This window comes from Tursiops truncatus, chromosome 2, assembly GCF_011762595.2.
Source record: "Tursiops truncatus isolate mTurTru1 chromosome 2, mTurTru1.mat.Y, whole genome shotgun sequence".
NCBI classification, from domain to species: domain Eukaryota; kingdom Metazoa; phylum Chordata; class Mammalia; order Artiodactyla; family Delphinidae; genus Tursiops; species Tursiops truncatus.
Window position 1 is genome coordinate 28672812 of NC_047035.1, and position 22629 is coordinate 28695440.

At 43.3% G+C, this 22629-nt stretch overlaps 2 protein-coding genes across 13 annotated transcripts in view; one reads left to right on the forward strand and one right to left on the reverse strand.

The window, feature by feature from the left end:
• Window positions 1-16027, forward strand: part of FAM161B (FAM161 centrosomal protein B) — a 16728-nt gene extending 701 nt beyond the window's left edge. The window contains exons 2-10 of one of the 6 annotated variants that reach the window (XR_002173560.3): window positions 1777-2096; window positions 2869-3419; window positions 5007-5353; window positions 5840-5967; window positions 7842-8006; window positions 8233-8332; window positions 9764-9906; window positions 12411-12550; window positions 15312-16027. Coding sequence is in view for 4 of the 6 variants with exons in the window: in XM_019921413.3 (XP_019776972.1) it covers window positions 1777-2096; window positions 2869-3419; window positions 5007-5353; window positions 5840-5967; window positions 7842-8006; window positions 8233-8332; window positions 9764-9906; window positions 10972-11110 (1893 nt within the window). In the remaining 2 variants the exon portion in view is untranslated. Of the gene's footprint in view, window positions 1-1776; window positions 2097-2868; window positions 3420-5006; window positions 5354-5839; window positions 5968-7841; window positions 8007-8232; window positions 8333-9481; window positions 9592-9763; window positions 9907-10971; window positions 12215-12410; window positions 12743-15311 lie in introns of those variants that run through there. The other 5 variants (XR_012329906.1, XM_019921420.3, XM_073800261.1 and 2 more) reach the window with 5 other exon arrangements.
• The window catches only part of ZNF410 (zinc finger protein 410), a 40514-nt gene continuing 30533 nt past the window's right edge, over window positions 12649-22629 (reverse strand). For 4 of the 7 annotated variants that reach the window (XM_019921446.3, XM_019921456.3, XM_019921437.2 and 1 more), the window contains 4 exons: window positions 20739-20864; window positions 19841-19981; window positions 18347-18474; window positions 12649-13441 (listed from right to left, as the gene is read on the reverse strand). In XM_019921446.3, coding sequence (XP_019777005.1) covers window positions 13403-13441; window positions 18347-18474; window positions 19841-19981; window positions 20739-20864 — 434 coding nt within the window. In that variant the 3' untranslated portion in view covers window positions 12649-13402. The other 3 variants (XR_012329907.1, XM_019921465.2, XM_019921472.3) reach the window with 3 other exon arrangements.

The window sequence follows — 22629 nt, forward strand, 5'->3', positions numbered from 1 at the left end:
TTTTGTTTTTTGTTTTTTTGCGGTACGTGGGCCTCTCACTGTTGGGGCCTCTCCCGTTGCGGAGCACAGGCTCCGGACGCGCAGGCTCAGCGGCCATGGCTCACGGGCCCAGCCGCTCCGCCGCATGTGGGATCTTCCCGGACCAGGGCACGAACCCGTGTCCCCTGCATCGGCAGGCAGACTCTCAACCACTGCGCCACCAGGGAAGCCCAATAAAGTCGTTTTTTAAAAAAGGAATTCTCCTAAAATCACACGCTCTTTAGTAGCAGAGCGAGGGCTAGAGCACATACATACCTTTGACTCAGAATCCAGTGTTCTTTTCAGTATTAGAGCTGGACCCAGTTCAACCATCACCAAGTGTCACTTGGAGGCCTGCAGCGGCCCTTCCCAACTGGTTTCCAGCTGCAACCAACCAGTCACCCTGTGGGGTCCCATCATGGCCCCAGCCTGCTTCTTTCAGGATATCTCTTGCTACTATCCTCCAACCACACTGGCCCTCTTTCTACCTCTCCAAAAGTCCAAAATTTTGTCCCTGCCTCAAGACCTTTGTATTTGCTTTTCTTCAAACCCCAAACCCACTTACCCCAGATCTTAGCAAGGCTGGAGTTTTTCTTACCAATCAGGTGTCAGTCTAGAAGTCCTCCGCAGTGAGAAAGTAAAAATCATCCCAGGACTGGGAAAGTAAAACTCAGACTGTAACAGACCCAGATGAGGCCAGCAGCAAGATCAGCAGAAATCAGTATTTCTCACAGGGCCACACTGTACCTGCAAAATGACTAATACCCCATACTTCTAAATGATTATGCTTACTTATCAATTACTTACTCAGCCCTACTTTGCTCTTGTCACCTTTTGAATAAAAATTGCTCATTCACCCAGTTACTAAACTGTGCCCTCTTTCTGACGGCATCCATCCATCCTTGCTTCCCCTAACCCTCCTCAGAATCATTCAGGACAAGCCAACCCTAGAAAAAGCCCCCACCCCGTGCCAAGTTCCCTATACTTTCCCATGGTATGCTGTAGCAAATTAATAAACCTAGTTCTGATTACAGGTACATTCCTAGTGGTCTTTATCTGATGGGCTTTTATCAACAGAAAAGCGTCCCATAGCCACTCCATCACTCTATAATCTCACAGTTTCATTGCTTTTATTGGATTTATTACCGTCTTACATTAGCTTTCTCCCTTCACTAGGATGTAAGCCTCATGAGAGTAGGGACCTTGTTTGTCTTGTTCGCAGCCTAATACTCAATGCACATGAGGCACCCCATAAATATTTTCTGAATGAATGGAGTATTTAAGCCCAGTTGGATTTCCCACTTTCTAGGACTCTTTCAGCTCGACCACACTGTCTCTCCTGTTAATTACTCATTCCTAGTAACAGGGTAGGAATTAGCTAGAATATGAGGAAAGCAGCGGTATAGACAAGGGAAGCAGGAAAAGGAAGATTGGCAACAAGTAGGTAAAACCCAAGTAGGGCAGGTCCCAGAGTGTGGCCAAAGTTACAGGTAGGATTCCTGGAGAGCAGGGGTGCATGGTGAAGGTGGGTTCTCCATAAATGCTCACCGGACTGCATGAACCAACTTCAGCTCTCTGCTTCCCTTTCCCACCCTTCAACCAAGCGCACCTCATTTACCAATATGTGAAATTTCTTTAAAGCAAGGAACACATTTTTCTTTGTCCCCCGCCTCAGTCCCTAATGTATACTTATTTAAAATGAAATTAGTAGTTTTTAAATCACAGTTTGACCCACAGTCTTACTCTATTTCATTTCAGATATTTCCCCCCAAATCCTCCTCAGACACAGAGGCAGAAGAGGAGCTGTGTGGGAATGGGCTGGTTTTGCCCAGGGCTGGCAAACTCAGTGAGTTCATCAGCCCAGAGGAGGAGACAGATTCTACTTCTGACTCAACTGCGAGTTTTTACGAGACCCTGCAGGCACTAAGGCAGAAAGACAGGTGGTGCCTGTTGGAATCCCTTTATCTGTCTGACCCAGACAGTGATGAAAGCCTCTCTGAAGATGATGAGGACCTGGAGAGTTTCTTCCAAGACAAAGGCAGGGGGAAGCCACAGGTGCAGTCCCCCCTCTCTCCGAGGTAAGGCAGTGCAGTTCAACAGCTGCCTCACTGCACAACTCTGGCCAAGTCACATCATGACTCTGGGCCTCAACTTCCTCCTCAGTAAAACAGAGACCACTCCTGCAAGTGCCACCTACCCAGGCTTCCGCCCAGAATCAGCCAAACGTGTTCTGGTTCCTACCCAGCAGTCCTGAATCACTTTGGGTAACCTTGAGTCACCTGAAGGTTTGGGATCAATTAAAGAGATGCCTTTCCCAAATATACTACCTCCCTGAGAATGGCAACAAGGTCCATTTCCCTTGGCCAAGCCCTGCTATATGCATATATACTTTCTCATTTAATATTTACTTTCTCCTCCCAATCACCCTGTAAGTAGATACTATTTTTGCCATTCTACAGATGAAGAAATTGAGGTTCCAAGAGAACCTTGCTCAAGGTCACACAGCTGATCATTGTTTGAAGCAAGATTGGAACCTGGGCCTGACTCTAAAGGCTTCCTGTGCACGAATGCACTCTGCTCTCTACCGAATGAAAATATTAAGAGTGCAAAGTGGCAATTCTCAGGTCCATTCTAAGGAGAGACTTTCTACTAGGGCTGCTAGGATGGCCTGTGGGAAGGAGAGAAGCCTGGTTGAGAAAGGCGCAGGCCTAGAGGCCTGTGGGGCTGCAATGTGAGGCTGAGAAACTAACTGTGACCTGCTGGAAGGGAGGGGGAAGGAGGAGGATCTTGGAGGAGCCGGGCCTCCTGGCCCCCCTGTCCTCCACGCACAGAGCTGCTCTCTTCCCACAGGTGTGGCTCCATGAGGCGCTGCAGCTCCTTGAGCAACCTGCCCGCCGATCTTCCCAAGGCTCAGCCTCAGCCACCCTCCAGCTCCAGGCCTCCCTCCCAGCACAGAAGCATCAGCTCCTGGGCTTCATCCATCACCGTCCCTCAGCCGTTCCGCATGACGCTGCGCGAGGCCTGGAAGAAGGCCCAGTGGCTGGCCTCCCCTGCCTCCTTTGAACATGAGAGGCAGAAGGCCCAGAAGCAGGGCCAGGAGGAGGCCGAGTGCCACCGGCAGTTCCGGGCACAGCCTGTGCCTGCGCACGTCTACCTGCCCCTCTACCAGGAGATCATGGAGCGCAACGAGGCACGCAGGCGGGCAGGGATCCAGAAGAGGAAGGAACTGCTCCTCTCTTCCTTGAAGCCCTTCAGCTTCCTGGGGAAGGACGAGCAGCGAAAGAAAGCCATTCAACAGAGGGACCTGGTTGCCACAGCTAAGGCCAAAGTCCCCAAGCAGAAGGCCATCAGGAGGATCCCCACAGCCATTCTGGAGCCAGCCCTCGGGGACAAACTCCAGGGTAAAGACATCCTTGCCTCCTGCCTGGGGGTACCAAGCAGTGCTGTGGGGGTTTAGTCGGGCTCAGGGGTCACCCTGGCTCGGAGATGGGCTGTTCGGGCAGACCCGCTAGAGGCCTTGCTCAGTGCAGGCCACGGGGTAGGGTTGGATCTGCCCATACAATGGGGGCGCCTAGTCGGGAGAGGAGTAGGAGGCCCCGGGTTCATCCCGTTGACCTCACCTGGCTCAGTGAGTGGATACGAAGGCCTCTGCGGCAGCACGGGTGCCGGAGCAGAGAACCAATGAGACGTCTGAGTACCAGCCTAGGCCCGCGCCACCACTAGCCAGCTGCCCCAAGGACAGCCCCCCACATCCTGTGAGGTACTCATTTCAAGATGCATAGGTCAGTTAAAGGACTCTGGCTTTATTCGCTCATTCCGTAGCATGCGCCACGTCCCAGGCGTGAATAAATAGACGTAGAGTTTGCGGACATGGGAGGGAGACCAATAATTACAAATGTGACAAGTCACTTGCAGGAGTTAAAGGGGGAAGCCTAGGGGTCCAATGTCACCTATAACAGAGGGACCTGACTTAGAGTGTGGTGGGCGGTGGGAACAGTTAGGGAACGTCCCGAGGGAAAGTGAGCACTGTCCTGAGGGAAAGTGAGCACTGACCCTGAAGGAGGAGCCATGGTGAATTCAATGAAGAGGGAAGAAGAGTGTACCAGGCAAAGGTAATAGCATGGAGGTAAGAAAGCTGAGCACACCCAAGGCATGGAAAGGTAGAGGGGAGACAGAAGAGGAGCCGGGGGTGGGACAGACAGGCACAGGCCAGACCTGGGGCCTTGTAGGCCATGGGAGGGAGTTTGGACTTCATCCCAAGGGCAGGGGGAGCCACTGAAGGGTTTTAAGTAGGGTGGCTCACGATCAGATACGAAGCTCAGAAAGCTCACTCTGCTCAGAAAGCTCACTCTGCTGTGGGGATAATTGTAGGGGGACGGGCAAGTCCAGAGGGATGTTGATCTGTAGAAGCCTATTTCAGTGATTCAACTGAGAAATTATGAAACTAGTAGCAGGGAGGATGAAAAGAGGCTGGACCGGAGAGCGGTTAAAGAGGAGGAGGCGGCAGGACTGATGAGCGAGGAGGACATGAGAACAATGTGGGCAGTGGGCTTGGGCAGTTGGGTGGACGGTGGGGCCTCTGCCTGAGAAGGGAGACCTGGGAGAGGAGCAGGTGACTGGCCCATCCCTCCTGCTCCATCTCTGAAGAAGGAACCATAGAAAGTGCTCAGTAAGTGTAAATGGTAGCTGCTTCTGCAGCCTGATTGGCACACAGCAGTGGTGTCCTAGTCAACATTCATTAAGGCACTCTCCAGGAAAAAAAAAGGAAGTTGATTTGCAGTGTTTGCCATTTTCATGGTATAAATACCCCTATCCTGGCCAATTTCAAGCTTTCCACACGATGCCAACTAGCTCGGAAAATTCCTGAAAAGTTAATGCTGAGTTCCAGCACACTAACTGCGAGTGTTTAAGAGGGAAAGCTCGCCACACCTTTTGGTTTGAGGCTTGGTCCCTTCTCACCCCTTGCTCCCCTGACTTCTTCTCCACAGAAGCTGAGCTCTTGAGGAAAATTCGCATCCAGATGAGAGCCCTGGACATGCTCCAGATGGCCTCCTCCCCCATTGCCTCCTCCAGTGGCCGGGCTGACTCACAGCCTCGAATAGCCACCCGGACCCGGGAGGAGAAGCTTGGGTTTCTGCACACTGACTTTGGATTCCAGCCTCGGGTGAATCCTGCCGTCCCTGACTATGAAGAACTTTACAAGGCCTTCCAGAAAAGAGCTGCCAAGAGAAGAGACACCAAGGAGGTGACTCGCAACAAGCCCTTCTTGCTGAGAACCGCCAGTCTGCATCGTACTCCTCGGCCCTGTGATGCTGCCGCCTCTGAAGGGAGGAGGGTGAGAGCCCAGGCCGCTGCAGGAGGGTCAGGGCTGAGGCCCTAAACACAGGAGGGGCCAGGTCTCAATGGAAGGCACTTCTCATGACACTTTTCTATCTTAATTTTTTTAAAACACCGGCTCAGCTGTAAGCAGATCCACGGTTCCTAAAAATTTAAGACCACAAGAATACTTCCCTTCCTTCCCTCTCTGTAGAGGGATTTTTCAGAAATAAGTGCAAGCAAGTCTGGAAGGCAGGGAGTTGGGGTCAATTGCCATGTCCCAATACCAATTCCAAAGAATTCTTCTCATTTAATTAAAAACTTTGGGATTGATATCCAAGTCTTGCCCTGTTTAACTAAACTCAAGATCTCATTACCCTTGCCTTAACCCCAAGAAAGACCTGAAGATTCTCTCTGACTAGTCCTTCGCTAAAATTGAATCCTAGTTAAGATAGAAACTAATTGCACGTGCTGTCCTACCAATATTAGCCTTCATTTCTTCTAGGAATCTCCACAGCCACCCGGCACACCCCTGCCAAGGAGTCGTTCTCTGAGTGGGCTTGCTTCCCTCTCTGCCAACACCCTCCCCGTGCACATCACAGACGCCACCAGGAAGAGGGAATCTGCAGTCAGGTGAGTGGTCAGGCTGCATGAGACCCACAGTGGTCAGATCTTAGCCCCAATGCTGGAAAGCACTCCGCTGCTGGCCTTCTCTCCTGTTTATCAGAGAGACCGAAAGGGGTGGAAGGGGAGTCTTGATGGACAGGAATTCATGTGACTCTCCACACTTCGTGCTGGAGAACACTTAACCATCACTCAGCCAATATTCATGGGGGACTCACTTTGTGCCAGGCACAGCATTAAGGCTGGAGATACCTTATAGAACCTATAGTTTAATATCTAGTCTGAAATGCAGAAAGGCAAAGAAGCAACTATCACATCTTGTGAGTAGCACAATGATGGGGAAATGCAGGGGACTGTGGCGGGGAGGGGCGGGGGCGGGCACTGGGCAGCCTGGGTCTTTTGTAATAGATGCCTGAGGTGAAACCTGAAGAATGAGAAGTCAGCCAGACAAAGGCTGGAAAGAAACAAGTTTCCAAACAGAATAACATGCATAAAGACCCACTGGTGAAAGAGGAAGGAAGCGTTAGGAACAGGAATTCAGAGAAGCCTGAACCTGTGTGTGTGACCCTGCCACAAAGAAGATGAGGCATCCATCGCATAGATTTGAGATTCTCTGAGATTCATCTTGGGGAACTATTAGAAGTCGGTTGGGAAGCAGGAGCCTCCTTATTTGTAACTCTTTAACTGACCTGACTCTGTCATGGTAGTCTCATCCAGACAGCACCCCAGCAGGAGTTCCCCCACTAGGCCTCTGAGCTGAAGTCAGCAGGAGAGGTCATGCTGTAACTGGTGGCTTAGCTCTGGGAGAGGACTGGCATCTCAGTGCCTTCCTGTGGGGCTCACAGAGGAGTACATGGAATCTACTTGGCTCTTTAAGACCCACAACAGGGATTTTGGAAATGTATTTAGAATCCAAGGTATACTCCCTCCTTCCTCAAATTTCACAGCGTTACTGAATCAAGGCTAAATGCATCAGAATCCTGAGGTCCCACTACGATAGGTCTCATGAACCAGACAGTGGCCCACCTGCAGAGAATGTCCATATCTCCGTTCTGGCAATAGGGAGTTTGACATATTAGCAGATTAAACTGTCATGCCCTCCTTCCTAATAAGTCCATTTGAATATAAACACCCTACTGCAAGTCTTGACTGTTTTTTCTTTTGGTAGAACTCTCCATAGTACCTTGTAGAATGATATTTGTACAAACTAAGTGCTGCTGGTTGACCCCAAATTGTGCATTGAGGGAGGCCCATTTCCAGTTCTCTGTGGAAATGCAGGTTTGTATTCCCAAAGGACCATGGACCCAGGCACCTTCCAGCCCACCATTTACAGCACAGTTGTCAAGGGCAGAGGCTTCGGAGTCAGACATCCTGGTTCTAATCTTGGCTTTTCCACTGGCATGCTGGGTAGCTTCAAGCAAGTGGTTTACCCTCCCTGAGGGTCAATCTTGTTGCCTATAAAAAGGGAGACTTACAGTCCTTACCTCACAGGGCAGCTATGAGAATTTACAAAAGCTAATGGCTATAAAGCACTTATTGGTGCCTGTCTGCACGTGGTTCAGTGTAGGTAGCTCAGCAAATGGTAGCAATTAGTATTATTTTGTTTCCAGATGGCAGGACACCTGAGTGTAAGAATATTTTAACTCATGTTTTTCAGTTCAATTAATGAACTTCTCCTGGGGTAGAAACTCACTGTCCATAGTGCTGGGAAGGCTTCATCTGCCAGTGCATTTAATCCGGAATCTTATTCTTTCTGAAATGCCAGTGTGGTAAATTACTCACCCATTCATAGAAAAAACCGACTTTCCAGAGAGGTTACTAAGATTGCTTTTAAGTATACCCAGGTTGGTCATTTGTATTCTTTTTTTGCCTCTTCCCTTTAGAAATTCACTTGAGAAAAAGGACAAAGCAGATCAAAGTACTCAGTGGTCGGAGATGCACAAAAAGAAGTGTCAGGCGATATCTAAATCTGTGACCTTGCGTGCAAAAGCCATGGATCCCCATAAAAGCCTGGAGGAGGTGTTCAAAGCAAAGCTGAAAGAGAATCGGTCGGTGTCCTCCGTGTGTCTAAGGAATAACTATCTTGGGAGCCATTTGCCGTGAAAATGGCAAAATGGGGTTATTACAATAGGCTCCTGTAAGCATAGTCAAGGATTTTGCCAGGCACAGTTAGGAATTTACCATGTCTGTGGGAGTTATTCCACTTAACTGAAATTAAAGGTATTCCAGATTGGAAAAACCTGGAATTCATTCTAAAAATCTTGTTAATTCCAGGAACAATGACCGTAAAAGAGCAAAAGAGTATAAGAAAGAATTGGAGGAAATGAAGAAGAGAATACAAATAAGGCCCTATCTCTTCGAACAAGTTACCAAGGTAAATCTAAACCGTCATTCACTTTCTTTCTGTCTTAGATGAAAGGGCTTTTAGAAATTACGAAACAGCTTAATATCTGGGTATTAAACACTTCCTTTAGGCTCAGATTCTAAATTTGGCTCATTTTATTACTACCATCTTTCCCCAAAGTAAGTAGTGCACTGGTGAACATTGGACTGATTTCATCCAAGACTGGATTCCAAAGGCATCTATAAAGGGATATTTCACTTCCTGGGGTTTTCTCTATAGTCTAGCCTTCAGCTTGAATCAGAGTGGGGGTTAGATCCCAGGCATACAATTGACAGTTTGGCTGTGTTGGAGTATCTTTAACTTGCTACTGTCATGTCTCCTTCTGTAGTGCTGGTGCCCTGGGCACCCCCAGCCTCTACAGCTGTGGCACATTTATAGATCTTCAGGGGTTGAGATGCTCACAAGCACCCCACAAGGCCTCTTCCAGATTAAGTGGCTTTCTGGCTGGAAGAGTCACTTTAAGATGTTCTCTAGACTCCTAGGGAAGTTGGACACAGTTGAGATCTCCCTAAGGAAGCTCTGGGGCTACTTGAACAGTAAAGGCCACCATCCCAGATAGCTTTGAGCTGCATCAAGCTCTGTAGATCTCTCTCCTCTCCTGAGTTTCAAACAAAGTTGGCATTCCCTAGTGACCTGGTTCCAAATGTTGGGCATTATCTGTCCTATAGCCAGTGCATTATTTAGGCATTTCCTGGGTCCAGTCCTTCCCAATCCCCTACATATTACACACACACTGGACTGTCTTGGATTTACTTAGAAACTTGCATTGCTAAGTAAAAATTTCTCATAATGACGTTTGCTCTTCATGTTAGCTTTTTCCTAGCAAGCTCACTCTCAGATCTCAAAAGATCTTTCACCACTCTAGGAAAAATGCAAAGTACTCTATATGACTTTGCTCTTGAACACTTAAACAAACAAACAATAACCTTTTTTCTGGTCTACATGCATACCATCCAACCTGTTAAGAATGTTACAAGTGCAGCTTATTTTCAATTTGTTATATTTCAGTGTTCCTGATGATGGTTTGGTTGCTTTTAAATGTTAAAAATGTTTTTAGTCCATCTTTTTCATCTGGGTCTCACTTGGTCTTCCAAAAATCTAAATCCTTGCCTCACAAAGGTGTGGTTCCCAAAACAACAGTTGGCATCTCCTGAATATTAGAAATACAGAATTGCAGGCCCCATCTGAGAACTACCTAATAAGAATCTACATTTTAACCCGATCTTCAGGTAGGTTCCTATGTACTTTAAAGCTTGAAAATAAGGCTCTAAGTAATTTTCATACAAATCTGTGTCCAGCACTACTGGGGGGGGGGTGGAAAAGCAGTATTATAAGCATACAGATTAAGCAAACAATTCAGAATTATCTGGTAATTCAGCTACAGCAAATTCCATTCCACAGGACCTTGCCAGGAAGGAAGCAGAACAACGGTATCGAGACACCCTGAAGCATGCTGGGCTGGATGAAGACTTTGTGAGGAACAAGGGTCAGGGCAACCGGGCTTTACAGTGGAAGGAGCAATCAGAAGTCCGTGATTGTCCCAGGTAATCGGAGATACTGCTGTCATCCTGCAGCTCTCAAGTCGCCATCTCTAGTAATGCCACTCGGAGGAAGCTTTAGAACAGTCACTCATATTTTGAGATCACAATCCTGTATTTATAGAATACTAATCTAGAGATCTCCAAGTAACACATTTAAATTTGGTGAGTAGTGCAGTTGTGAATAAAATATAGCTATTGTGTATTAGGTCTAGATTCCTTCAATTTGAAACAGATCATTTTTCCAATCCCAGTCCAATGCCATCAGTCGAAAGTACTTCTACTTCAATTCTGAAGAAAAATCATGTATATTTTTACTTCCTATAAAATGATAAACTACACTCTTCATTTATTTTACTTATTGGATAAGTGAAAGTAAAAACCATTATAGGGCCACAATAAAAGCTGTAAATATCCTGTACAATCAAAGCCTTTCTTTTCCCCTCAGCTTGGTCACCATGGCTTGTTCAAATCTAGCTTTTTTAAAATAATAAATTTATTTATTTATTTATTTATGGCTGAGTCAGGTCTTCTTCGTTGCTGCACACGGGCTTTCTCTAGTTGCGCTAAGCGGGGTCTGCTCTTCATTGCTGTGCACAGGCTTCTGACTGCAGTGGCTTCTCTTGTTGTGGAGCACAGGCTCTAGGCACGTGGGCTTTAGTAGCTGTGGCTGTGGACTGTAGAGCACAGGCTTAGTTGCTCTGTGGCATGTGGGATCTTCCCAGACCAGGGCTCGAACCTGTGTCCCCTGCATTGGCAGGCAGATTCTGCACCACTGCACCACCAGGGAAGTCCCAAATCTAGCATTTTTTAAAAGCAACTCACTAGCACCACCTCCTCCATTGATATCATATAAGTCAAAGGGAGAAAAGCACAGTATTTCTATTACTCTAAATTTTGTTTCAAGTCCTAGTAGCCCTTCCCCTAATTCCTATCTCAGTTTTCCCCCTAGAAATTTGCCTTTATACCCCATACAAAATAATGACAATGTTGAAACCATGCTTAAGCCTTACATGATGCTTCCTTTGATTTAAAATTTAAAATTTTATAATTCTTTAATTTATTCTGCAGCACTCATGAAACTACAAAACTCGGCATCAGGAATCCACGGCAGGATTTAGAAGAATCTCTAGAACAGCCTACAAGCCCCAAGAAAGAACTAGAGGAGCTGTCTTATGAATTACCAGATAATCTCAAATCATTTGGTTAATCAGCATACTTAAAACTACTGCTTTCGAATAATATCAAGCAGCTACCTTGGGGTTGAGTCAAGGCAGGCAAAACTTGGGTTTTGAGTCATGGTTACTTTTGGAGAATGGGGGAAAGAAAAGTAAATAACAGAGAATGGGCCAAGTAAATCAAAGTGGAGAAGTTCAGGGTAGAGGGATCAGAGCTAATTAAGGGTTCTTGCTTTGTGCCTCACACTTAAGCATACAGGTACAGAAAAAAGGGCATAAGCCCAAATGCCTACAGAGGCTAGTCAGGAAACACATGGGTCAAATGGGCTGGCTGTCAGATTAGTAGGAGATAGTAGAGACTAGAGAATATCAACCCTGATGGAATACAGGCCCAGAATTGCCAGATAAACCACATTTTCAACAGAAACCAGAAATGTGCATGTCGGCAACTAATTTAAAACTTACTGGGAATTCCCTGGCCGTCCAGTGGTTAGGACTCCACGCTTTCACTGCCAAGGGCGTGGGGTTCAATCCCTGATCGGGGAACTAAGATCCCACAAGCTGCGCAGCCCAGCCAAAAAAAAAAAAATTATTTGGAAATAATATGTGGGAAAAACAAAACATGTTTGTATATCAGATTAGCCCATGGGGGATGATAAATTTGCAACCCCAAATACGGGGTTTCTTAGCCTCAGCACTACTGATATTTTGGGCCAGATGAGTCTATGCTGGGTGAGGGAGCTATACATTGTAGGATGGTTAGCAGTACCCCTGACCTCTATTTACTAGATGCCAATAGCACCCCTCTCCTCAGTTATGACAACCAAAAATGTCTCCAGATATTACGAAAAGTCCCCTGGGTGGCAAAATGTCCTTGGTTGAAAACCACTGTTCTAGTATAAAAGTAAGGCTACTGGAAGCCAAAACTGGCATTTTAAGAATACAAGTAATTGATATGAACTCAGTCTATCTAGCACAGGATAATTATGCATGTCATTAACAAATTAAGAACTATAATTACTTTATTTAAAACAGCAGTTAATTCTTTGCTGTTATCTGCTTAGAATGTGTCACTGTGTGCATGTGTGTACTATGTTAGCATGAGGTTCATTTTAATAAATTTGAAACTTCTGACAGCCATGATTTTCTAGTAGGTGATCTCTGGATACTTTTCTTCTCACCAATAATAATGAAATATTCTCTCTCAGTAACTCTGAAGACAGGATGATGGTAGCAAGAGTGCCTACTCTGACAGAAGAACCTTTCTCATGTTTTTAAAAGTATCTTTCTGGAAATATTCAAAAATATCTGCTATTATTGCCATTTTTCCAGACTCAAACATGGTCCTTTTGGTGATGACAAGAATGATACTCTGATAACTACCACGTGGGTTTGCTAGTTGGAGATGAAGATGCTCATGTCATCTTCCCGAAGACTTCTGAGCTCGGTTTTACCTGCATGGACTCCTGAGGGTAAATCAGTGCCCTATCTTAAAGGGAAAGACTGAATTATTTTCTTAATCTCCTCTCAAAAGGAAACAAATTTTGTTTAAAACAAGGAGCCAAAGAACTGACTGGCTGTTTTGTTTATTTAAAGGAAAAACAATTGAAGCTCTGAATCAGGTGATTTTTAACTTAAAAAAACAAAAAGCAAAAAACAAACAACCTCTTAACATGCTACTGTATGTTCCATAAACAAAGAAAGCAAAGTGGCCAAGTAGAGGTGTATAGGACAAGATAGTACCTCAGCCTGGGACAAGCAGGGATTCAAGTAATTTATTTTTTTGAAGACCAGTGGCAGAGAGTCTCTTACTCAGGTTGCTAAAGGGAGAATGTCACAACAGAACTGACATCACTCCCTTCTCGAAAGCAACAAGGCATCTTGAAAGCTTAACTTCTTGGTGAAGTTTTATGGTTGGTGGCAGGATTTAGTTCACCCATGTGAAAAGACAGCTCAGTATGGGATGAAAACTCTTCAAAGGAAAACCTCCCTCAACAGTCTTACTGAGAAACTTCAGCCAACAAATAATCAAATTCACTTTTGGGAGAAGTCTATCCCAAAATTGTGCAGTGGGAAGAGAGGTAGGTACAGTTACCCAGCCCACATTCACTGCTTTCTTTCTTGTCTGAATCAGATGGTAGTTGAAGAGAAGCTCTCCTACAGTCATCTTCTAGGCCAGGAAAGATGAACAGAGGCAAAAGTGGGGTCCTGTCCTTCACAGATTCATTTTGGTTCTGGCAGACTGTGAGCCATAAGCATCCTGTTCCCACTACATGCACTCTGGGATCAGGTAGAGCTGATCTTCCAGGAGTCAGCACCCATGCTCATGTCCGTCCTTCAGTTAAATCTCCTTGGTTTAGTAACTGTAAGAGATTAAAAACAAATCTGGAATAGTTACCAGTGAATAACAGGAAAAATAATTCATACTAAGTGAAAGGTTTACAATTGGGGGTGGGGAATGCATTGCAGGGGTGAGTCAGGGACAGCTAGTTCCAAATCAGAAGTTATGCACAGACTGATAGATCTCATTTATATACTGGCCTTGGGACAGCACTTTGACCATTCCTACTATAGCAGTAAAATATCCTGATAATAATAATAATATCCTATAAGCCAAACTATTATTTGTGTAATCACATACTCACTAGTCAGTGATGGAGGAATCTATAACCACAGGGAAATCAGAACTGGTGGAACCAAAAATCTTACATCAGTCAGTTAGCCAAAGTACAGGCTGAAGGCTCAAGAAGAAGTAAAAGGAATGGAGTTCTACGTGAGAGCTACAACTCACTCATGAAAAATCCAGGGATTTCCTGGGCTTAAAATACCTTTCCTGTGATGAGGGAAGACAAGCCTGAGAGTCTCCAACAGGGTGGCAGCTACCGTGGACATTCTACTCTACATTCAAGGTTCCTGTTGAAAGGTGTTTTTGTATAATAATTGATGAAATTGGGTTCCATTTTATTATGAAAAGAAAATGAGATGGGAATAATACAGTGAAAACAGAATAAACATTGTTAAAATCTAATCAGATAAATTCTAGAGCTGGAGATATATTTATTTGGTGATCTTAATTTAGATGAAGGTAATTTACATAGTAGAATTCAATGGTATGGAATTTAAAGAAAAATTTTAAACTTAGAGAAAGAAAGCACAGATTTCATTTGATACTGTGTGGTAGAGATTAGGAATGGTGTATTTTTAATCTAGACCAAGATCCAGATGTTTACACTGTAACTTAGCAATGGCACTTTATGAGAAATGTTAAAGAATTTGTAATTTCTGTTTTCCTCCTTGTTTTATTTGGGAAATATTCTAAGATATAGTCAAAGCTAACTGGCAATCACTTATACTGGTTCTTGAATTCAAGAATGTGAAGTCAGTGTGGCTATGGAGCCCCATTTGGGATGACCTTTAGTCCACAGAAGGTCAAAAGCCCTGGGGTCTCAGCTGGGTCTGCACAATGAGTCCTCTGTCTGATTCTCAGAAGACCTGGCCACACTGAGGAAAAATCAGAATTGCCCAATTTGAACCATCTGAGTGAGAGTTAACTTGTAGTTTTTCATATACTTTCCATGATAATTTCTGACACTTGTTCTTGATAAGTTATTTTTATTTTTAGAGCATATTTACAGGAGTCCAATTAGAAGTGCATCAGCAGATTCTTACAGGTCTGATCTACAATGCATGGTGATCTTTAAAAAACAATTTGGAATGGGCGTGTGTTGTTTTAAGGGTTGCTATTGCCTTCTCCTTCTCTGGCATCTGAGAATAATCCCTAAGGAGTCAATATTCCTCACTCACTGGAGGAACAGTCAGTACCTGGACCCCGGATGAGGAAGAGGATGAAGCCTGGAGCCTTTAGGGGCTTATAGCTTGAAAAAAAAATGAAGGTATTGAAGGATGTGATAAGCCCACCTTCAGAAGGAAAAGGAGGGGATGAGCAATGAAAATGCCTTGATGGGAGGAAGGTAATAATGGTATAGTAAAGGAAAGACAAAAGAAGTGAGGCTCAGACAGAAGTTATATTTGTAAATACATAAGGATCCATGAGGAAGAAGTGATAGTGAAGGATTTTCAACTACATCTAAGGGCAGCACTTTCCTCTTGCGGTGTTAATATTTTTCTATTAAGCATCTGAGGCTTCCATTCTGAAACTGGGTACACAGGACTTAAAGGCCCTTTGTGTTCTCCTGGAGTGAAGGCCAAGTTTTCCTTTGTTTTTTTTTTTAGGTAGTCCGTGTTATTGTGTCTGCCTGAGGCTGTGAGTGAGCATCTCCCAGACAAGGACACTCGGAAGCCAGCTACAGGTTCAAGAGAACAAATGTGCTATTACTGGACTTTCTGCATACACAAATCTGACCATGTCATACCCCATTTAAAACCATGCAGTGGCTACCCAGTGCCCCCAGGATAAAATCATGTCCTATAAGGCCCTTAAAGAGAAGAACCAGCTTGTCTTTCCTGCTCTCATTTTTCCATCCCACACCAATCTCTCCATTCCATGTCCATCACACTCAACCCTTTGTGGTTGCATAGTCAGGCGTGCTCCCTCTCCTTTGTACACATTGCTACCTTTACGCCTGTTCAATTTCTTCAAATCTCTCCCACTTCTCCATCAAGATGATTGCTATTCATCCCTCAGGTCTCAACTTAAACTCTAAAACTTATTCCCTGACTTCCCCCAAGACTAACACTACTACCCGGTATAAAAATTGCCAGTTCACTGACCTGTTGCCCTTCCCATTCTAAACTGTACAGCACAACTCCAGGGGCATCATTTACATAGCTATGGAGTTATGAAAGGCAGAGGTCCTAACTCTGACTCTAAGCTCTTTGAGATAGAGATTATATTTTGTTTACTACTGTATAACTAGTACCCAGCAGAGTGCCTTGCACACATCAGGTACATAATATCTGTTGAATGAATTATCTTTATTCATCTGGCATTTATTTGGGGTAATCTGGAGTGCTTCAATTAAAAAAGGTATTTAGCAGTATGGGAGAGAAAAACTCCAAAGTTTCAAATATAAAAAAAGAAAACGTTGGGGGCTTCCCTGGTGGCACAGTGGTTGAGAGTCCGCCTGCCGATACAGGGAACACGGGTTCGTGCCCCGGTCCGGGAAGATCCCACGTGCCGTGGAGCGGCTGGGCCCGTGAGCCATAGCCGCTGAGCCTGCGTGTCCGGAGCCTGTGCTCAGCAATGGGAGAGGCCACAACAGTGAGAGGCCCAAGTACCGCAAAAAAAAAAAAAAAAAGAAAGAAAACGTTGAGTGTTGTGGATTGGTATGTCAGGATAATAATTTGTACTAGGTACAAAAAGAAGGAGATGACTTTCCTGAACTATTTCAGAGCAACCCAATAGTTAATGCAAGTATTTCTTTTATAGAAGAATCACAGTTAATAAAAGCAGAAGAAAAAAGAGAATAAGGTATCACTGTTTTGCAAGCCCTAATGAAAAAACAGATCTAGGCCATGATCAGTAATGGTTGCCAAAACTTTTACATAACCCACTGGTCAATCTTGAGATCAGTAAGAGGAGAACAACCAAATATCACGTGTCTCCTGATGAGATGTAGTAGGAAGCAAGAGTACCACCTATAAAATATTCTTGCCAAGAGGAAAAACAAACGGTAATCTAATCAAGCCTCTAAACGTAATTACCAGTTTTCAGGAAGTCTGTGGATAGAGAAATATATCAAACAACAAAAGGAGTCAATCAACCAAAATCAGAATGTGGGAAATGCTATAAGACAAACAACCCAATTCCTTAAATAGATAGCCATACTGAAAAAAAGAGGGGGAGGACTATTAGAGAGAAAGAGAATTATTAACCAAATGCAATGTATAGGCTTTGTTTGAATTCTAATTCAAACCAACCAACCATAAAAAGGTTCTTTCTGAGAAAAAATTCAGAAGGCTAAGAATCAGAGGATATCAATAAATTATTGTTAACTTTATTGGGTATAATAAAGATATGAAAAAATAACAGAAATATTTACAGATGAAATGTCTATGATTTGATTTAATACTGCAGTACAAATAAATACTGCAGTACAAATACCGCAGTACAAATAAAACACCAACAGCAAACAGTAGGAAGGAAGTGATAAGAACAGTAGAGAGTTAATTGTTGAAGATGGGTGACAAGTACATGGATTCACTATACTATTCTCGTTCTCAGTATTTATACTCTTTGAAAACTTCCATAATAAAACATTTTAAATAGATAAACGAAGAGGGGAACAAATAAAGGAAGCCTCCACAGGTGAGACATGTTCCAAAGCAGTTACCAGGAGAAGGTGACTTAGGAAAGAACCAAATACCAAATAGCAAAAACTTTCAATATAACATAAGCAAGACTGAGACAATGGGTCGCAATGATGAATACAAGGAAAGGTCCTGGAAGAAACATTAGCATGCATGCCCAGAGCCTTCTGATCCTGGATATCCTCAGAAATATTACAGAAAAATTGAGACCATTCAATATAGGAGGCAGAGTCATTTGAATGCTGTAACAGCGGACTGTGGTCTACAGGCTATAATGAAAGGAAAAGTGAAAGATACTATAACACCAAAGCCAGAATATACAGGCTTTGGCAAAAGCTTATGCATATGAAACAAGCTCATGAGGAAGTAATCTACCTCCACGACATAAGGCCAATAAAATATGCTAAGATTCTAGAAGCCCAACTGGTTTTCATTCTGTTTTCCGGGTCAGAGCCAAAAAAACAGAGTAAGGGGTGCTTAGAATCAATCTAAAAGCCCCCTTTGATTTAGATGATGGTTCTCACTCAACAAGCCAAGTGGACACATTCCCATATGCCCAGTTGGTTCAGCCTGCTATCTCCGAGACAACTGGCCCTAGCAAAATGAATGATAATTATTTCTAATGATTTTGTCACTATCTTTTTTGCTCAAGGACTACTTTGTCCCAGGATGTTATTTTCTTTATAAAATAAAAGCAGCATCTTCATCGCAAGTGAGGCAAGAACAGGAGGAGCGGATCTCATTAATTAGGGCATGTGTATCAAGGAAACTAGAGCTCAGAGTCCCAGCTGTGAATGACCAATCTCCCAATTCAGCAGACCCTAATACTCAGGTTCCTTTCAAACCTGGACTCATGCTTAGCTTAAGGTAAGATATTCTAATCTAAGTCTCCAGGAAAGGGGAATTGGAGAATTTTTTCAGATCCTCGGAAATAGATTCCCAATCATTCTCCACATTAATCTCCACAGAAACAAAGTAAGGGCAAGAGACAGTTTTACCTCCTGTGGATTTACGGCAGTTAAGACAGACACCTCATATGACTGCCTCCCTGACTGCATGGTCACCAAATGATGCGTCACATCAGGCACTGAAGACAGAGGACGTGGGGATCCTTCAGCAAGCACCTCTGAAACAGCAGAAAAATGTTTCAATGCAAAGTGAATCCACAGATCTACCTACCTACCTTCATTATCAAGTCTCTCATTAAGAACGCTTAAAACTGTTCCCTGAAAAACTGAATCCCACATTCCTGTGTTTCTTCCAAATTAATTCCTGCCTGATAATCACTATCAGTGAATTTGCAAAGTATTACAAAAGGGGGATGGGAAAAAAAGGCAAGAAATCTTGATATAACAGCTGACCATTTTTCAGTATGCCAATTTAGAGTAATATGGCTTTAGGACTATTAACTGGATTAAAAATTGCTTATGAATCAGGGAACCAGAGCCAACGCTTAAAGCAGTCACCAGTGATGGAAATAGTGCAATACGTGCTAGTCAAGAGCTTAAACCTGGCTCCAAAGTTCCTTCTCACTGTCTCTTCCTCCCTTGAGACTTTCCTCCTTAGTATCATTTATGAAACAGAAGAGGCTTATTGTGGAAGCACACTCTGGGCCTTGTAGGCTCCATATATAAGTTACACAAACATGGTCTTTATGCCCAAAACTGACTGACTGGGATATGAGTAACGAAAACAAAGGATCTCAGACTTATTAAATGTTCATCAGCAGAATCACCACGAAAATCTTCTGGAAATTGCTTACACATAAACCACTTAGCTCTCAAATAAATTAAGGGTACCTTCTAGGGGCTTTCTAGCTTATATTGCTCTTCCAGGATACCACATAACTTAACGTTTGCTTATACACTATCTTCTACTCACTCAATGTTGTTTCCCATATGTAAGTTTTGACTTCTGAACTAGATTTTAAGGTCCCTGTCTTCTACTTTTCTTTCCCATGGTGCCAGGTACACATTAGGCACTGAATAAATGCATGCTGACCTCACCTGTTAAGTTTTTCAGAGAAGAGGGCCTGGCCTGTGTAACTTGGGTGAAATTTCTATACCAGAGAGGAGCAACTGTTTCCTAGAGAGCCCTTTCTTTTCTCCAGAAGATATGGCTTTTGAAGGTATGGAGAAATTGCTTTAATTCTCCTCTGTAAAACCTGGTTATGTTCTGTTTAAATATTTTAAAAGTTAAGTTCTTCCATAACTGCAATAGGAAAGATAGAAACAGTTGGGCTAGGATGCTAGGATTATGGATAATTTTCTTCTTAAAACTTTTTATTCTTTTGTAACATTATCTTTTCAATGAAAAAACTTTTTAAAATATTCACTTTTCCACTCCAGAGACAACACAAATGCTACTCAATCATACCATTTCTACTCACAAGAAATGAAATTAATTAAAACCTCCATTTTGGAGAAAACCCCATTCCTTAGTCCCTAGTTGCAGCCCATTTTCCCCAAATAAAGGAGAGTTGAAAGTCTTACCATCATCAACTCCTAGGATAGAATTGGTATTTGGTAGGTTCAAGGACTCTCCACCAAGGCTGGGCTGAGAATTCATAGACACCAGGTTTTTACTGGTTACTGAAGCCTCTTCAAGCAAACTACTGCCCATTAGTGGCTCAGCTGCACAGAGAATAGGATGTGAGAGACATACAGCAGTCAAGGCTGTGCCTGGTCCCCATTTTCCTTCACGAGAAGCTGGCTTTTTTTTCAGAACTAAAAGTTAACCTGTACCTTGGATGCCACCTCCTCTATTTCACTTACTTTTGGGAAGCAAAAATAAACCTAGAAGGGAAGAGTTTGAGCCTCATGGATAAATACCCTTGCTTGTGATCAGCATCTGGATAACAAACATATAAAATGGGATGGGTGCATCCTTAGAAAGGAGTACTTAGAATAAAATAATTGATTAAGGAAAGACATGGAAAGGAATAATAATAAAAACATATTATCAAATTTAAGCTAGGGTAAAAAGGGAGTCATGACTGATAAGTAAAAAATGCTTAAACTCTTGTCATACAGAAATCTTCATCACAGTGACACTCAAATGATGGTTCATGGATCAGCACCAGTTACCATCAAACTCACTAGAGGAACTTTCAAAATTACAGACTCCAGGATTTTACTACCAAGTAATCTCATTTATCAGGTTGTTTTGTTTTGCTGGGGGGGGAGGGGTGGACAAGCAATACACAATATATGTTTTAAAAGCTTGCAAACGATTTTACTGTACAGCTACATTTGGAAACCACTAGTCCATCAAATGAGACCAATCTCTCTACCCAAAATAGAATCAGAAAATTTCCACATCAGACAGGCCAGTTATTTGGCTTTTTGAACCCCCAAAATATAGCCCTCCACTATACCCTCTTCTCCTTACCAGTTTGTTCCTGCTCTTGACTCCCAGCTGCTCCCATCTGCAAGTGATGCTTTCTCATGTGCACATTCCTGCTCCCACTCTGAGAGAAGGTCTTCCCACAGACTTGACACTGATGTGGCTTCTCTCCTGAAACACAGACCCGGTTAAGACAGGGGAGCCAAAAAGACAGGGTACATTTCTGACAGCAAGAGAATGGACTCAAGCCCTAGATGGAGAAGCCCAGAGGATGTTAAACTAAACATTAAGAGGCTACTCCTTCTCCCATGCCGCACCTTCCCCCAGCCTCTCAACCTTCAGTACACAGGGGAAGGCTGGAAAGTACACCAGGAGGGCTTAGCACACTCACTGCTCCCAGCCTCCAGTACTCTCCAGACCCACTGTACTGCTGCTTCCACAAAACAACTTCTCTGGTATAAGATCATGGTAGACACAGAATATTTACTTCCCTTTTCAGATACAGTCTTCCATGGACCTCAAGGACATGCACTAGCCTCAAGGATTCCAACCCTGGATTCATAATATACCTTTATCCCGTTTCCTGCCATAACTCCCAGTCTTCAATGTTCACACTGGTGGTTCTTCTACACAATGATCTGAACTATCCCTTAGGTCCTCAAGTCTGAAACCCTCAACTTCTATCCCACCTACCCAGACAACCACACTTAGAGCGGGGTCAAAAACTTATGCCAAAGAACAAAAACAAAAACAAAAAAAACCCTTATGCCTACAGGGGACTAGTAGATAGCAAAACTAAGTGAAATGACCAGAAAATTTCCAGAAGAGGCAGAATATAGAGAGCCAGAAAGCTGGTCAATGACTGCCTGGATCTGGGGGTGGGAGCAGGAACTGACAGCAAAGGGGCACAAAGGAACTTTTGGTGTGATGCAAGTGTTCTAAAACTGGATTGTGGTGGTGATTGTACAATCCTATATATTTTCTAAAAATCACTGATGTGTATACTTACAATGGGTGAACTTTAAGGTATGTGCATTAATAGGTCCAAAAGCTGTTAAAAAATAACTATAATGGATTGAAATACAGTGAATATGTAGAAACACATGAATTCAAGATAATATTAATGAGAGAGAGAAAAAAAAAGCAGTGAAAATGACACTACTAGAAGTAACCAGAGTACCAATTTCTTATTCTGAAAACTCACAGTTAAAAGAATTACACATTTATTCTGCCTTTTGTGTACAAATTACCAAATAGCCCTAGTTGATAGAGACCCATTATACAGAAGAATTCTGGCTAACAAATGTGAATGAATAATAGAATTAGAAAAATAACATTTTACAACCCTGCTGAAATAACGAATTCAGGCATCATTCAGAGATGAAACCATAAGGCTGCTAGGGAACATTACAATGTGGGGATCAGGGTGTTACCACCTGAACCAATTGATCAATTTTGACAACTAGGCTCAGTATGCCTCCTGATGTGATGCAAAATGAAACACAACCACCTATAACATAACCTTGCCAAAATCTTCGAACCTTTGAAGCTTTTAGGAAATATAGGGGAACAAGTTAAATGACAGAAAAGGAGGCAAACCAACAAATTCAGAACGTGGGATGAGCTACAGGACCAACTGACTGTTGTGCAATAAGTCTATAGCATGAAAAACAAAAAGTACAGATAGATCTAGATTCCAGAAGACTTACTAGCCAAGTGCAACGAGTGGACCTTGTTGGATCCTGATTTAAACAAAGGCACTTTAAAAGACATTTTTGAGACAATTGGAAAAAAATTAAACATGGAGTGAATCTCAGATAAAACCAAGGAGTTATTGTTAATTTTGATAGATATGATAACAGCATTATTGTTATGTAAAAAAGTATTTTTCTCTACTTTTATGTATGTTTGACAAAATTTTACGTAATAAAATAAA